Source organism: Typopeltis vanoorti, chromosome 24, assembly GCF_054136105.1.
Source record: "Typopeltis vanoorti isolate ZY-2024b chromosome 24, IOZ_Tvanoo_1.0, whole genome shotgun sequence".
In the NCBI taxonomy this organism is placed as follows: Eukaryota; Metazoa; Arthropoda; class Arachnida; order Uropygi; family Thelyphonidae; genus Typopeltis; species Typopeltis vanoorti.
This window is the reverse complement of record NC_143572.1, coordinates 56,458,823-56,476,018: the sequence shown is the minus strand read 5'-3', so window position 1 is coordinate 56,476,018 and position 17,196 is coordinate 56,458,823. Positions and strand designations below refer to the sequence as shown.

At 34.5% G+C, this 17,196-nt stretch overlaps 1 protein-coding gene across 2 annotated transcripts in view; it reads left to right on the top strand.

Annotated features, from left to right (window-relative positions):
• Positions 1 to 17,196, top strand: part of LOC150093236 (activating molecule in BECN1-regulated autophagy protein 1-like) — a 327,434-nt gene that overhangs the window by 89,001 nt on the left and 221,237 nt on the right. For both annotated transcript variants that reach the window (XM_090413653.1, XM_090413652.1), the window contains exons 3-5: positions 630 to 688; positions 871 to 1,054; positions 11,985 to 12,157. In XM_090413653.1, the coding sequence (XP_090269779.1) occupies positions 630 to 688; positions 871 to 1,054; positions 11,985 to 12,157 (416 nt within the window). The remainder of the gene's footprint in view (positions 1 to 629; positions 689 to 870; positions 1,055 to 11,984; positions 12,158 to 17,196) is intronic.

The following is a 17,196-nucleotide window of genomic DNA, read 5'->3' as shown; positions in this document are numbered from 1 at the left end:
TGTGGGAGGACTAGGGGACATCCATGGAAACTGGGCAAAAGTGTGGTTAGTAAAGGTGTTAGAGCTGGGTTCTTTACTTTTAGAGTAGTGAATGAGTGGAATGCGCTCCCTGAGTCTGTGGTGGATGCTGTGACAGTGAATGAGTTTAAGGTGAGGTATGATAGATATTGTATGAATGTCAAATAGTTGTGATGAATATGATTTGGGGCCTCCCTCGATGAGTCTAATGACTCCCTGGAGTTGCCCGTAATAATAGTAATAGTAATTTTTTCAGCTTTTTATTTACTGTATGGCAATATATAGCATTTTCTTGTTTTCAAAATCTTGTTCTAAATTTCATTTGTAAAATTATATAATTAAAAGCACCTTTTCTAAAAGGTAGAAAAAAATTCAAAATTTGAGAAGTGAAAATTTTAAAACTGGACTGAAATTGGGAAATGAAGTGGGGAAAAAAAGTGTTTTCAAGAACTATCACTTGTAAACTGTTTAAAAAAAGATAAATAAAAACAGTATTCAAGAAATGACAAGTACTGGTAGCATAAGTCTTAATTTTTTAAAATAATAATTCAGTTTATTGTTTTTAATAGTAAGCAATAAAATAAGCAACTAATTTTGCTTAATTTTTGCAGCATTGTAGACTTCCAAGTTCTGTAAGAGCAACATTTTTAATGGCATTTAGTCCTGATGGGTAAGTTCTGAATACATCATAATCTTCATTAATGTGTTAAAGTTACGTTTTATGAGATTTTTCTTGATGATTAATTTTATTTCAAACTTAGGTAAATTAATGATGATAATTTGCAAAATGGTTGAAATTTTGTTTCTTGCATTAGTTTTTTTTTCTTTTTCTTTTTTTCTTTTTTTTTTTAGCACCAAAGTGGCATCCACACATGGAGATCACAAAATTTATGTTTGCAATGTAAGAACAGGAAAGCTACTCCATACATTAGAGGGTCACCCTAGAACTCCTTGGTGTTTAGCATTTCATCCTTCCTCTAATGATATTTTAGCATCAGGATGTCTTGGTGGTGAGGTGAGAGTTTGGGATCTTCATGTAAGTACTGGATTTTCATATTATATGTGGATGAATATATATATTCATGTTCGTGCATATGAATTAGTTTGTAATGTTGTTTTCATTTCTGAAATTAAGAAAGCTAAGTACATAGTTGGTTAAGATGAATCTCACTGCTTTCCAGCCAGGCTACATATTCAAATTCCACTGCAGTGTGAATGTTTGCACATGCTTTAGCTGATAGATTAATTCCTTATTTGCTGTGAAACGGCATCTTGGTTATTGGAAGCTTGAAAAAGTTCTATGCTTGGTCACTAGAGCAGGGTTCCTGGATTATCTATTGAAAATTACCCTTAGCTTGCTCACGGTACTAATGTATTATCATTTATAACCTTTCATGTGTGGGATTCACATGAAGGAAGGATACACACTTAAAAAAATTATTAACCCCCTAAACTGAACAAGTAATTTTCTATATGTGTATTTGTTTTGCATTAAATTATTAGTAGCAATTGATAAGACTGAGATTATTCAGTTTGTTGCTTTTTCAATATATCAATATAGTTTAATATAATTCAAATTTGTTTATAATTTCTAGATATTTAGTAAGTTGGATAAAAAAAAAAAATCCATGCTTTTAAAGCATTTTACTGGTTTCATTAAATATGATATGTTGCATGTATATATTATGACTTCATTAACTTTGAATCGGAGGATATTAAATATCAATTATCATTTTATACCCGATAGGCAAAAAATGTTTGCCTTTGAAACTAAAACTTTGAAAGTGTTCAAACAGCTAAAAAAAAAAAACTATAAACTAATAGTATGTTGTTAAGTATCATGAACAAAAGAACTAATTCAAGGGGAATAGATAAACTTTTAAGTGGAGTTAAGACAACTCCACTTAAACATTTATCTATTCCCCTTTAATTAGTTTTTTTGTTGATGATAATCTCATCCATAAAAGGTCGTAAACCTATAAAACTCCCCTCCCCCCTTTACACATACCTGCATATATGTATGTATGTATTGCCAAATTAAAGAAGTATATTTGTGCTACTAGTAAAATCAATTTCATCATTTATTTGATCATTGTTTCTTATTTTCTATGTATTTATTAATTTTAAAAAGGAACTAATGCGAATAAAGGACCTATCTAACTAATGTGTTTAATAATAAATTTAGTTTAATCCTTTATCCAAGTGTGAGCAAACAGAAGAGAAAGACACATTCATGTCTTTCTCTTCTAAATTGAATGCAATGGAGCATAGTGGTCTTTTTCTAATTGATTCTATGAGCAGTAGCTAAAGCATGGCCCCTAAGTCAGTGTGTCATTGACTGAGATGGAATATTGCAATAATTAAATAATATTTTTAATTCTTTCTCAGTGCTGTTTCACTCCATTAAACTTCTAGCATGAGTTTCTCTAAACAGCTGAAAGTACTTAAACCTTAACACATGGGTTAAGATTCTTGACTCACATTTTACTAGTGGCAGTTGGAGGAAAAGATTCACTTCAGCTTTATTCAAGTTTCAGAAAAAGATGTGATTCATTTAAAAGTTCAAAAAGACTGAAAATTACCTTTTTCACCTCCTTGTAGTCAAAAACCAAGTTTTTAATTGCTCATCAGTAATTTTTCAATTTAATTCACATTATCAGAGGTACAAAATGTTAAATCTGGAATGAAAGACTTAATTTGTCCTTAAGCATTTCATTCGGGATTTAACTGGGATGCAAAGTTTCCCAAAAGAAATACTTGTAAATAGGTAAAAATCGAAGTTGTAAATAGTAATAATGATTCTTTTATGTAGTTTGCTATGTATTATTTTATAAATGGTCCTGTAAATAAAAGACAAGAAACAAGAAATTGTAAAAGTAATATTGTAACAGAAAAGTCAGAGCAAAGTGCAGACTTGTATAATCGATTATAAACATGACCCCAGGCAGTAGCTATACAAGGTCCGAGGCACGTGCGAGATGTCCACGTTGAGATGCAACAGAGAGGAGAAAGTACGATGTGCAAAAGGCTTGGGTGGCGTCTGCAATCGATGGCGTAGTAGGGAGAGCAGATGTGGAGGAATATAAAAGGCTTGGTGGCGCAGGCTCTCTCCCTCTCTCTTGTGGTCCTTTTTCTTGTGGCATCGGGGTTGAGTAGAAGTCGTTCGGGTGAACGAAGGATGGTCAAGCGGCGACGATACGGTTAAGTAGCGGCTGAGTCCAAGCATTGTCATCGATGCAACGAGACAACCAGCAAACACCGAAATTTCGTGCAGCTCCAGCCATACCTTTCCATCAGAGGAATTTCGAGTATGAGGCAAACAAGTGATTTGCGACTGAAATCACTGGAAGGTCGAGACGGAGAACAATAGAACCCAGAACAAGGTAACCACCCGAAGGAAGCCTACAAGAAGATCTGATGAGAAGTGTGTCCTGAAAGATTGGAACTAGTAGGTAATGTAGAGTTTTTATGTCTATTGTATTGTATTTTAAGGCCAAGATAAGCGAAAGTGTTAAAATTTTTATGATCGGACTTGTTGATAGAATTCAGGGCTCTAATACCTAATCCTCTAGCAAGGAACTTTGTTGCTCTAGAATTGTGTTGTTTTAAGCATTGTCATTAGATTAATTTGATGTGTTATATCTTAATATTTGAGGAGAGAGTAAGATATTCATATACGTGACTGTAATAAGTGAGTGGGATTAAGACAGCTTGGCTCTGCCAATGTCCCTTAATGTGAAATGCCGATTGTATTATAGATCTTCTCTGTTAGTGTAGCATTACTTATAGAGACTTTTCATTTAAATAAGTTTTTGATTAATATGTACCATTAATTAGAATGAATAAACTTTCATGTTTTCTTTACCCAAAATACGTGTCTGATCCTTCAAGCCAATGCACCACTTGCTATGAATAGAACCTGTATAAGTTAAAGCTCGGGAACTGGTTACGACTGCAATATTAATATAAGTATCATAAGAGTTTGTTTGTATTAGATTGCTAAATCGTGTAATAGTCTGTGGGCTGACTCTCTGACAATATTAATTCTATTGCATAGGAATTAAGATGGCTTAGCTAAACAAATAAATTTTCTTAATTTCGAAAAGAGTTGACTTCAGATTTTCAGCCACGAAGAATTTGGCTTTACCTTGGGGCAATCTCTTTGTCTGAAAGATTTGCACATGAGTTCGATTAAGAATGAGGCCACAGAAAGTTTGGGAACTTTGATAGATCGCTGTAACTAAGGGATTGAGAAATAAGGGAGGAACGAAGCTGAAATAAAGCAAAGTGCAAACAAAATTTAGAAAAAATGAGTTAAAAGAAGAACAGAACACACAACGTATAAGGAAATATTACGAAAATAAATGCATTATTTATTATACTTCTAAAATTTCATTAGTTTTATGCTCACCATCGTCAGAACACAAGTGGGTTGTCACATTATTCAGTCAGTTATTAGTGGGAACAGTTGTAAAATTGTAATAGACAACACAAAGAAATTTCTAATTTCATGCCATCTATTATTGGAAAAAGCAATGTTTATAAGTATTAAGCTGATTTTAAAATGATTATCTCCCAAATTTTTTGGTTAATTAATAAAGCCAATACTTGTTGAGGTTTGGGAATGTTTCATAACTGCCTCTGATTCCAAAAACATTATTTCTAACTTGTAATGACTTCAGTATAGCACTTTGGTTTTCTTCCATATAAACCAGTGTGAAGGAATGTCTAAAGTGGTCTGCCACTCCCAACAACTATGGTGTTAAATGTATTTCTTTTGTTTTTCAAGGCATGTGTTACTATCATCGTCGTCGTGCTGTCTCCTGTCAAAGAGGTTGACTACCATGATGTGATTCATAGTTGTCTACAGGCATAAGGATAATGTGGTCAGGACCCTATCTCTTCCACATTGTTGCAAGTATTCATGGCTATATCCATGTGTGTGTTCACTGGGCAGATTTGCCTGTTTTGAGGGACAAAAACCCAACTTTCCAGGTTAAAAAATTTCTCTATTTCTGTATGAGACCAGCTAACTCACCTTTAGTCGAAAGAGACCAGATAAAGGTTCCTGACATGGACAGAATCAAACCCAGGTCTTTCTGACCAATGGGCTTCGTCTCTACTGACTGAGCTACAGTGACTCCTGTTACTGTGGATAAATAGAAAGATCTGTCTATCCATAGTAAGTAACTGAAATACAGAACTGAGGAATGGTAAAACATATTAATGAAAATTCTTGCATGCTTAATACAAAATAGTCTGTTTTTCATGGATGAGAGCACAAACTGTTTTGTATTAAGCATGCAAGAATTTTCATTAATATGTTTTACCATTCCATTCTATATTTCACTGTATTGTTGGAAAAATATTGAACTCAACTGTGATTTTCTTGCTTTCATCTTTAAGCACAGAATATGATCATTTTTAGTGAAAAAAGTATTCGTTTCTTTTGTCTATATGTGAGTGACTTGTCTCCACTATTAGTTTTGAAACTTCGTATGAAAAACCAAGTTTTGATTTTAAAAATTCAGTTTTCATGCCATTTCTGGTAGACAATAGTTCTTTTTTTCTTATTTAGTTTTGGCTGTTTTGTTTAGACAGCGAGCGTGTCTAAGTGGGATGTTTGCATTTCAAATAGCATTGCATTTCCAATGATTTTGTGCACTCATCTGATAATATTACATAAGATAATTATACACTGGCAAATGATTGATTGCCCTCAGCACCAATGAAACCAAACTACAAATACATAACAGAATACTGCTGGGTCCAAGAAGTACAGATTTGCTTATAATCACTTCTAAACTGCACTTAACTCAAATATTTGTTACTTTTATTTTCAATACCTTTATTTGTACCAGATTTCACATCACTTAAACCATTATTAGTTGTATTTCTCTTCAGCATTTATGCGTATTGGGAGAAGGAAAAAAGAAAACACTATACAGATATAAATTAACTATCCAACAATTGGCATCAAGCATGAATGATCAGTTGTTTATACAGCGAGCCTGTCTAAACTGTGTATGGACATGTTTTTTATAATTGAATAAACAACAATTACATATTTATTTTTTAACTTTCATTATTTATAACTGGATTTTATCTTTCAAGCACACATGCTGTATTTGATTATTTATATTTTCTGAGGACTAGTGATTTTTCTTCAAGGATCGGTACCAGGCTGACTAGAGTTTGGAAAATGCTGCTTATAACTCATTAGTACTGGAGATGAGTACTGGAGTTAAGAGTTATATTTTAGATACCAAATATGGTACTTTCATTTCCTAGTTTAACATTGGTCAAACATGAGGCATTGAAAATCATCTACCACCTAAAGACGCCCTCAAATATTCATGATAAAATGAGATTTCAGCCACATCCTGTAGATTGGAAGATGCTTTCCATTCAGCTAGCAGCCAGTCTGGATTAAATACATTTAATTAAATGGGCCACTATTGTGCAGTATGCAGCCTCTTCCAATCAAGTTAACTTTACTTTCTCATAGTATTGCCTTTTTCCACAAACAGGTTTCTAGCAAGGTGAATATTGCCACCTTATAAACATATGTTCCGTAGTTGGAGAAAGTGTCAACTAGATCTCTAGGTTGTAGTTGGCTTTCATTGCCTGGTGAAACATTACTTCTACTTGTTGGGTGCGTGAATTGGCTACTGCTCTGTTTTGTCTCTAGAATAGGGTCCCCAGTTTCTGCTCTCCCTTTCTTCTTGCATCTAGTGCAGATGATTGCTTTGCTGATATACTTGACACCCTGTTATTAATAAATTAGGGAGTTAGCATCTTCTCCATTTGAGGATACAGCAGTAAAGAAGTTTTTGTTGGTACTAGATAGTATCTGGGGCTGAACCTGATAAGAATGCATCTGGAAGCTTTCTGACCAGCTTGTAATAATCCTAATGCTGCTTATTCTACCAAGTCATGCTTTGATAGAATAAGCTGGTTATTCTCAGACTCCAATCCAACTCCAATATCTCCCACATGCTTCATAATTTTCCTGCACTAATGCAGCCATAAAAGATAACCAAATAAATACTAGTGTTACTGTAGTTATTAAAAAAAAAACATTCTTGCAAAAAACAGGTGAAATATGAAAACTACAACAAAAATAACAGAAATATACCAAATGAAGCCAATGTAACACCAGAATTTCTTGCAATAAAAAGTACTTTCACATTCATGCCATCAAAAATTGGGGTCATAAACATTGACAATGGATGCCACAACTTACAGGTATCAAAATCCAAATTGCTGTTCCTAACCAAACTGCAGCTAGCCTCTTCTACAATTATAGTTCATCTTGGCTAACTCAACTACATCATATCATCCATGATTCCTTCTATATATATATATTAAAAAAAAAAAAAAAAAAAGAGGAAAATGTACTTTTGTCAAATCAGACATTTCTTACCATTGGCTGTTAAACATGGAATCACTGCTATACAACTTGCTCTGGCTCAAAATGTCCTTGGCTCACTTTCTAACTCTGTTTGCTTTTAATGATTCAGACAACTACGTTACTCTCTTTTATTATTTATCTCTAAAAGTTGATTTCACATAGTATGAATTCTCAAACTATGAGATTATCTTCCTAGGAGACCTTAATGTTGTTAACTCTTACAGGCACCCGTTATCAAGCCACAGAGGAAGCCAAATCATTGTCAATCACACTGGATGTTACCTACACTTCAAATCACCTCAGCATAATACATATGCTTAAAAATAGGGTGACCAATATTATCTCAGAAGAAAAAGATCTCCTTGATGAACTCACTGTCATATCTCAAACACTAGTAAATAATGGTTACCCAAAAAATATAATCAAAAAGATTCTTCATAGAAAAACCTTCCACAGCAACAATCTTCTGACGCGCAATATACATCGTCCATTGTCATCCCTTATGCAGGCTCAGTTTCAACAAAAATAGCCAAACTCCTGAAGTCTTTCAACGTCAGAGTTGCTCTCAAACCTGTCAAAACTATATGCCACATTTTAAGATCTAAGGACATTAATGCCTTCTTCAAATATGCAGATGTATACAACATCCCATGTTCCTGTGGATTAAATTACATAGGGCAAACATCAAGAAGGCTGTAAATTCGAAAAAAAAAAAAAAAAAGAACATATAGGTGATGTGAACAACAACAGAACAGATACTTCAGGATTAGCCCATCACTTCTCGATCTCTAACCACACCATCGATTGGGATAACATTCTTGTGGTTAGACGATCTCTAACCACACCATCGATTGGGATAACAGCTCCATGCCTTTTAGAAGAAGATTTTCGATGTAGAAACTTCAAAGAAGTTGCGGTTGTACTCCGTTCGGGAGAAAATCTAAACAGAAATCAAGGAATGATTCTGAAAGACACCTGGAAAACCCTAATAAATTCACTCAGCTTACCAGAATTTCATTTCGCTAAAAACTATATAACGCACTCAATAAACAATGATTGAGACACCATGCTCCATGCTTATGATGTTACGCATCAGTTTTAATTTATTTGACTCTGTTACTCCATTCTTCTTTTTTACTAGCAAACGTTAGTGTGTACCGTTATACTTGTCCTGAAGAAGCCAGACAGAATAGCTGGTGAAACTTGTTGACAATTTGTGTATATCATTTATTATCCATGTTTCCTTTTGAATGACCAATGAGATTTCTTTGCCTCTTTTAAATGATTTGATTACTGCTTCTGCTTTTCTGATCCAAACATCTGCTCTAACCAAATAACTGAAATAACCCTTACCAGAATGAGGGAATTTATTCTTCATTCCACTACAATCAAACTCTGGCCTCTTCCCAATATTCTTAAAAAAAAAAAAAAAATCAAAGTAGATAAGCTTGCTTCCTGCTTAACTGGCCTTCATCCAAGATAATCCCTCACTAAAGTTGAGTATAACTGCTGTTCTTAGTACGTCACCTCCTGATGGTACCATGGTAACATCGCCCAAAAATAAAGCAGACCTTCATAGCTTCAGTATTTTTCTCTGAGGCAAATCACTTGTACAGCACCATATTGCTCATGGCATTCCTCCTCTGATCTTTTGCCAGGAGCACATCAGAAAATTCTTTATTGGTCTTGGTACTACTGATAAGTATCCTGTTTTAGATCCTTCCAGTTCTGCTAAAAATTTTCCCCATCCTGTATTGACTATATAAGTTGTCATACTGATCTTCTGATCTGGCATCTCCCCAACAGCATGAAAGCAAGCCTTTACTTAACCTATCTCTACAGAGGGAAAACAAAGTATCCATTAAACTATCATTCCACTGCCCTCACTTCAGCACTCTTCAAAGTGATGGAGAAGGTCTTAAACAACCTTCTTCTTCTCTAATATATATTTTGCCATTCTTGTTCTACAGCAGATCTTGTAAACCTGAATTGGGTTTGCACAGATCATATTTTTACTTTAAGATAGTACCAATGGCAGAATATCAGAAATGCACTCAGTGTGAGTAGAGATAATCTAAGTGTTTTTGCTGAAACAAAATAGGAGAGAGAAATGTTAGCAAATGGGTTTGATACCAGATTGCTAGAAAAAGACCCAGAGGAACAAAAAACAAACACTGATGCAGCAGTTAGCTTTAGAAGACTGAAATGCAAGATCTGACACTTGTGGAGACCTGAAAAAAAAAGAACACATTAACTTTGAAGAATATTGTTGATAAGAAGCTAATAATATTATAAAAGTCAGGAAATTATAAATTAAAGATACTAAGAAATTATATGCTTGGTTTAATCCTTTATCCAAGTGTAAGCAAAACAAAGTTTGCATCTGAAATATAATTAGGACTGGGGAAACTCATATATAGAAGCTAATGACATCCCCTCACTTGCCTTAGTATTCCATAATACAAAGCACATATCCTTATGGGTATGTATAATGCAATGCATTATGGGAAGGGTCACTACCCAGACAAGTTTCAACCTTCATTGAGGTCTTGTCAATGGGAGCGAGACCCAGAGGTGACAGTAAGGTTGAAATGATGCCAAGGTCATATTTTCATATACGAGTAGCCAAAAGATGTCTCAACTTATTATTAAAATACTCTGGATTACAAATAGTTGTTGGAAGTTTTTCCACCTGGTTATACTATAAATTAAAGATACCAAGAATTTATATACTTGGTTTAATCCTTTATCCAAGTGTAAGCAAAACAAAGTTTGCACCTGAAATATAATCACGACTGGGGCACTTGTATATAGTTGTTGGAAAAACTTCCAGCAACTATCTCTAATTCAGAGTATTTTAATAATAAGGTGTAACACCTTTTGGCTACTCATATATGAAAATATGACTTCAGCATTACTTCAACCTTAGTATCACCTCTGGGTCTGGCTTCCACTGATAATGACTATATTTCAATAAAGGTCAAAATCGGTCTGGGTAGTGGCCCTTCCCATAATGTATAGCATTATACATACCCGTAAGGATATGTGCTTTGCATTATGGGATACTAAGGCAAGTGATGGGAAGTCATTAGCTTCTGTATACGAGTTGTCCCAGTCCTGATTATATTTCAGGCGCAAATACACTTGGATAAAGGATTAAATCAAGTATATAATTTCTTGGTATCTTTAATTTACAGGGTGTTCGGGATAAATTTGACAGTTTCGTAAGGAAAAAGAAAATCTTCTTTGTATCTATTAAATTTAATGAATTGACAAAAAAACATTACAGGCAGAGTTAATTACAATACTATCAACAAGATTTACTCAAAATAACCACCATTAGCATCGATCACAGCTTCAATTCTGCTTCGGAACCTCGAACAAGCTGATGCTACAGTCTCCCTGGGAAGGGCCGCAAAAACTGTTTTAATTTTATCCATTAACTGGGCTTTTGTATTACTGGAAGTGCGATTGGTGTCTTTTTCAACTGCGCCCCATACAAAATAATCCATGGGGTTAAGGTCTGGGGAGTTTGGAGGCCAAACATTTGGACTGGTGAAGTCGTAGAAATTTTCAGACAACCATTTTTGACTTTTCCCAGAGGTGTGGCAAGGGGCCGAATCCTGCTGCCATACATACGGCCTACCATTGGCTACCCTTGTTATCCAGGGCTTGACTACAGTTAGCAACTCCACGAACAAAGCCCGAATTCCAATGCCAGGGTTCTTCAACACCTGTTCCTGCAGATTTGCGAGGAATTCTGCTGTACGAACGCAATCAGATCGTCTGCTAGGGATCTTTCTTCTTGCTACATCCTCGTAGTCACCATTGCAAGTCTCTAGTTCATGCCTGATTGTTTTTACTGTATTCAGGGAGCATTGGGCAGCAGTCGTAATATCCTTATTTTGATGGCGGGCACGAATCATCATGATACAAGTTATTCTCTTCCATGATTCAGGTGGGTTCCAGCTATCCATCCTTTCTGACATCTTGTATATGAATGAAGAAGGGTCCAAACTTTTAAATGAAGAGAAGTGTGTGTTAATACATGTAACTTACGGAAAAATATAATTAATTATAAATATGTCAAATTTATCCCGAACACCCTGTATAGTATAACCAAGTGGAAAAATTTTTATCAGGAAATTATGATTGTTATCTTCATCCTTTACCCATACTTCCTTTATTCTTTTCCAAAAACATTCACCAGCCATTCACAGTCTATCTATCAATTAACTTTCCTCTGCTTCATTCACCTCTGTTACTTCTTTTCCACAATCAGGCTTCATTCAGAATTTTTCAGAAACAGTATGCAAAAAAGCAGATGCAAACAAAATCCTAATAATTCTTTTAGCTCACTGACCCTGCAGTAAGTTTCAAATTTTAAGTGGTGAGATTGCTTTTAAGATGACAGAAAAAAAAACATTGCTCAGTTAAAATTTATTACTAATATCATTATGATGTGAAATAACTGCAATTTAATTTTTTAAAATTATTTTGATATTTGCATTTTTCTTCCAAGACGATCAGTATTCTTTTTTTCCATATTCAGGGTGGAAGCGAGGTTTGGGTAGCTGATCAGAATACAGTCATAACATCCCTTGCCTTTCATCCAATGGATAAAGTTTTAGTTATTGCTACGTTCAATCAAATCCACTTCTGGGACTGGAGTCGACCATCTCCATTTGCTACATGCAAAACTAATTCAGAAAAGGAAAAAGTAAGGTAAGTTCAAACAGTACTTACAATTAATGTGAAAGATTCTTTTTTTCACTTATTTACCATTTTAACTTGTGCACCCCATTGTAGTCTTTAATCTGTCATTTTTATTGTCTGAACAGTAAAGTCACTCATTGAGAATAAATTTTCTGAATTCTGTATTCTGTTTTCAGATTTTTAATACAGGGTATCTAAACTCTAGCATGTGAATCTTTTTGGGGCTAACCTACAATGGAAGAAGTAATTATATCATTTACTACTCCATTATATATTGTATATTTTCAGTGTAAATTTAAGTGAATAAAGAGCTGTCACCTAGTAGGGTTCATTCAGTTTTCAGATTTAACTAGTTTCACAAATCATCATTAGTGATTATGGAAACCTTGCCTTTGAGAATAGAAGAAACTGATGACCCAGCTGTATGTCAGAGTTTTGGGAATTTTACCCTCCTATAATCTAAACTGTACACTCACTCATTCATTCTTATATCTCTATATTTCTATTTAATGAGAGTCTATCTTCCTTCTCCTGTTATGTTGTATTCAGTGTTTCTTCATTAAGAAAGATATACCACTGCATATCATTGAAATGATTAAAAATATATACACAAAAAATCCCTATAAGGAAAGGGATCAGATAAAGGGATTCTTTTAGTCCGTGTTTATTTAATATAATCATGGATGAAATAATAATGGAATTTAAGAAACAGAAATTAAATGGAATCAAAATTAAAAAAAGAAAAGTTAAATTTGGTTGGATATGCAAATACACTATTACTTGCAGAAAATGAAGATGATCTCCAGAAGCAATTATTCAAACTCCAACAAATATGCAGCAATTTTAACATGCAAATATCAACAGAGTAATCAGAAATAGTGGTAACAAAAAGAACCAATCAGATATATAATTAGAACTAAATGGAAAGATACTAGAACAAGTAATGAAATTTATATACCTAGGAGTTACTGTGAATGATTAAAATGTAACACAGGATGAAGTAAAAAGAGCATTCTCTAAAGCTAATAAACTATCAGGTTGTTTAAATTTAACAATATGGGAAAATGAAGATCTAACAAAAGTAACAATATATAAATCAGTAGTCACATGCATACATCAATCCCAATATTGATTGATGCATGTGAAACAAGAATAGAAACATCAAAAATACAACAAATAAATACAGCACGTGAAATGAAAACATTAAGAAAAATATTTAACAAAACAGAATTTGATAGATTTGTTTGCTATCAATGCCCTCTTGCTCAATTAACCTCTATCATAGTATGGCAGGAAACCTGCAGTCTTTACCCTCTTGCTCTTCATTTTTGCCGTGTGCAACAACTCTTTCACATCCTCCCTTATAGAATACTTCTCACCTCTCAGATCATTAGTGTGCATGAAGTCCAGACCAACCAAGCAATTAGTTCTTTCACCTTATCTTTTTTGCATCTGAACGGCATGACTAATATCATTAATTTTTGTACCAGGGAAACATGATTTTGTTATACTTTTGTTAAGTACTCCTCTGATCATAAAGTCTCAGTACATAGTATTCTCTTTACCTTGTTTTTCTTGTTTGTTTACATGAGCTCAATTTTTACCTTGAATCCCCTTCTTTCTTTTCGCATCCCTGCTAATCTCTTTCTGCTTTTGCAACATTTTGATTTTGCACTTTGTCTTGTGAAGGATAACATATAAGCATGCTATTTTCTTATTTAAGTCTATTTAGTTCTCCTGTATTTCCACCACTGCATGCTCAATACCAATTGCAACATTAACATTTTCCATTTTACCATCAATAGCCTACTATACTGACATTTGTTTCATTCTCACTACCTAACTGGCACTTGCTGTCAAAGCAGTTATACACATTATTTCACCAGTTTCACTCTCCTTCCATAAATCCTCTTATTTTTGTAGTGACATCTCACACACTTCACTGTACAAAATCATGTAGTCACATTCAAATCACTCAACAAAGACATCTTTGCTGCCATTGTTCTACCATGCATTAGTGCCATATCAACAGCATATCTGATTTAAATAAAAAATAAACAATTTATAAATAAATAAAATAAAATAAATTAAATGAACTATTTAAATAAAAAAATATGTTTACTTACAAACTGAATAACTCAATCACATATTATAAAACAGAAACCAAAATGATTTAACCTCATCATCAAATTCCTGCCATGTACCCTCAAGGTGGGTACAGGGTATGATAGTACTACATGAAAAAAATTACATCATTACTAACTTCCTATCTACAATTTTTCTCCAAATCAGTCTATTACTTGTCAAGACACCAACATTATCAGATCTTATATTTCTATCGTCTAAGGCACTTTGTACTGTATCAATCCACCTATATCTTGGTCTTCCTCTGGGTCGTTTTGCTGCCAACCTGGCAGAGAACACTTGTTTTGCTAATCTTTCTTCGCTCATTCTGTTTAAGTGACCATACCAACTGAGATTAGCTCTGCTAGCACATTCCTGGATGCTGACAATGTCAAGTTCTTTCCTAAAACAGCTCAACGGATTATTTGGTTATTGAAGAACATCCTGACAAGCAGAAATAAGCAGGTTATTATACCTCTTTATAGGGCCTGGAAAAGACCTCCATCTTTACTACTGTGCATAGATATGGTTACCAGAGGCAAATGAGCAGTATGGTGGCAGTTCTGTGAATTACACTTTGTCGGTTACAGAAATTGGTTGACAGGCAGAAAAGGAATGACATGATTGAGATTTACAAATTACTGTAAGGTTTTCACAGGTTAATAATCAAGAAATTTTTCAGAACAGGTCTGGTGGTGGTGGGACAACTAGGGATCATCCTTAGAAATTGAGCAAGAATATGTTTCGTAGGATGTGAGGAGTACATTTTTGCTTGTAGAGTGGTGAATGAGTGGAATGGATTGCCAGAGTCTGTTGTGGATGCTGTACCTGTGAATGAGTTCAAAGCACAAAAGTATGATAGATATTGCATAAATATTGGATAATGCTTAGGGTTACCAAGTGAGTTACCAAGATCTAGGAAGGCATTTATTAGTAGTTTTCTGTTGTAAATTGGATTCTAGGGTGAAGACTGTAGCCTACACAAAAACACATACTAGCACTAGACCTAATGTTCAATGTCAATTGCAGTATCCATAACTCGGCTCCAGAAGTTAATAACATATGCTTGACATTGCCAGCATTCTTTCTAGATCTTCGCCTCCTGAAAGAGATCTATCATCCTACCAACCAATTGACCTCAAGAAGCTATGCAAAAATAACATCATAGTCATCACCAGGGCTGATAAGGATAGTGCCACTGTTATCCTTAATTCCAGTAAATATAATAGAAAAATGGACATCGTTCTCAGCGACTACTCTACCTACTTACATTGAGATTATTATCCTACTAAATCTGATCAAAAAATTAAAGTCTACTCAAAAAAACTTTCTTCCTCAGCTCCTGAAATTGTAAAAAAAAAAATAACTTAAACCCCTATAGCTGTTGTCTCTTCCCCCCCCCCCCCAGATTTTCAGCTTACCTAAAATCCACAAACCCAATTCCAATTCTCTCTCCCCTAGATACTACTAATTACCCCTGCTGTAAATTATCCAAACTAGTTAGCATAATCTCTTACTCTTTTACTGGCCATACCACATCATATATAAAAAAAAATATCAATTTTAAAATTTCTACTGAAAATCTAATTGTTACTAATACAGATATTCCCTTAAATGATACCATATTGCCTTAAAATTTTTTTTTTTCCTTCCTGATGTCACAGATCTCTTTTCCTTTATAATTCATTCCAGATATTTCTCTTAGAGGAATAAAATTTACCAACAGATGGGTTCCCCCACCCTCTCACTCCCCATCACCAATTTTTATTATTGTTATTATTATTACCTTATTTTTTAATAGATAATGCAGGCGTTATCTTTACAAAAAAGTCTAAATTCGTTAAAAATGAACATGCGCGGTATACATTTGAAAGGTATGAGAAGTAAATCAAATGTAATAACAAAACTAAGGTGGAAGTATTATTTAATATTTATTGAACATTACACTATTCAAATCCAAAAAATTCTTCATCAGACTTAATATTGAAAGAATGAATTGCGTTAAAAATTTTGTTTTTAACGGTGTTTCTTCAGCTTCATAATCATTGTCACCGGACACCACTGCATTCCCTTGTGTTTTAATGAAACCATTTCTAACACAGTTTTCACTTACAGCAGCCCAACTTTCTCCAATCCACGTAACTATATCTTTATGTGACGTTCTTTTCATCTGCCCTATTTTGTTATATTCATGGATGCCATTTATCATCTAGTCTTCCCACTTAGCCCATAAATTGTCTTTGAATGGTTTATTTACTGCAAGATCGAAGGGATTGGAGTTTAATTGTAATCATTCTATATTGATGGCCAATAAGACAAGGCAGTAAGTAGTGTAAAAAACTTTATTAGGCGTAACTGAACAGTTCAATAGTAGTTGGATACATAACATGGTTTCACATCAGGTGCTCAAAGTTGCGACCATTAGCAGTGTTGCAGGCCTGATGCCGACGATGCTTTGATTGCCGTACATTTTCAAAAATACCTGGAGTTTCCCGGATATTAGTAGCGGCAATGGTGATTCTTGGCATGAGGTCCATGTCAAAGGCAACAGGCATTTCGTACACCATGGCTTTAAGGGTCCCCCACTGAAAGAAATCACTGCTCGATAAATCAGGTGAGCATGGGAGGCCATACGAGTCCACCATGCCCAATCCATCGAGCCCCAAAGGATCTGTCCAAATACTGATGCACAGAAATGCCAAACCGAGCTGGAGCTTCATCTTGTTGGAACCACATCTGCTGACACACAGTCATTGGAACATTGTTCAGTAAATCCAGCAGAACTTCTTCCAGAAAGGTCTGATACTTCTGGGAGTCCAGTCGGGGTGGTAACAAGTATGTGCCAACTTAACAGTCAGCGACGATACCTGCCCATACATTAATGGCGAAGCGTTGTTGTGCATCATGTGATCGCACAACGTGTG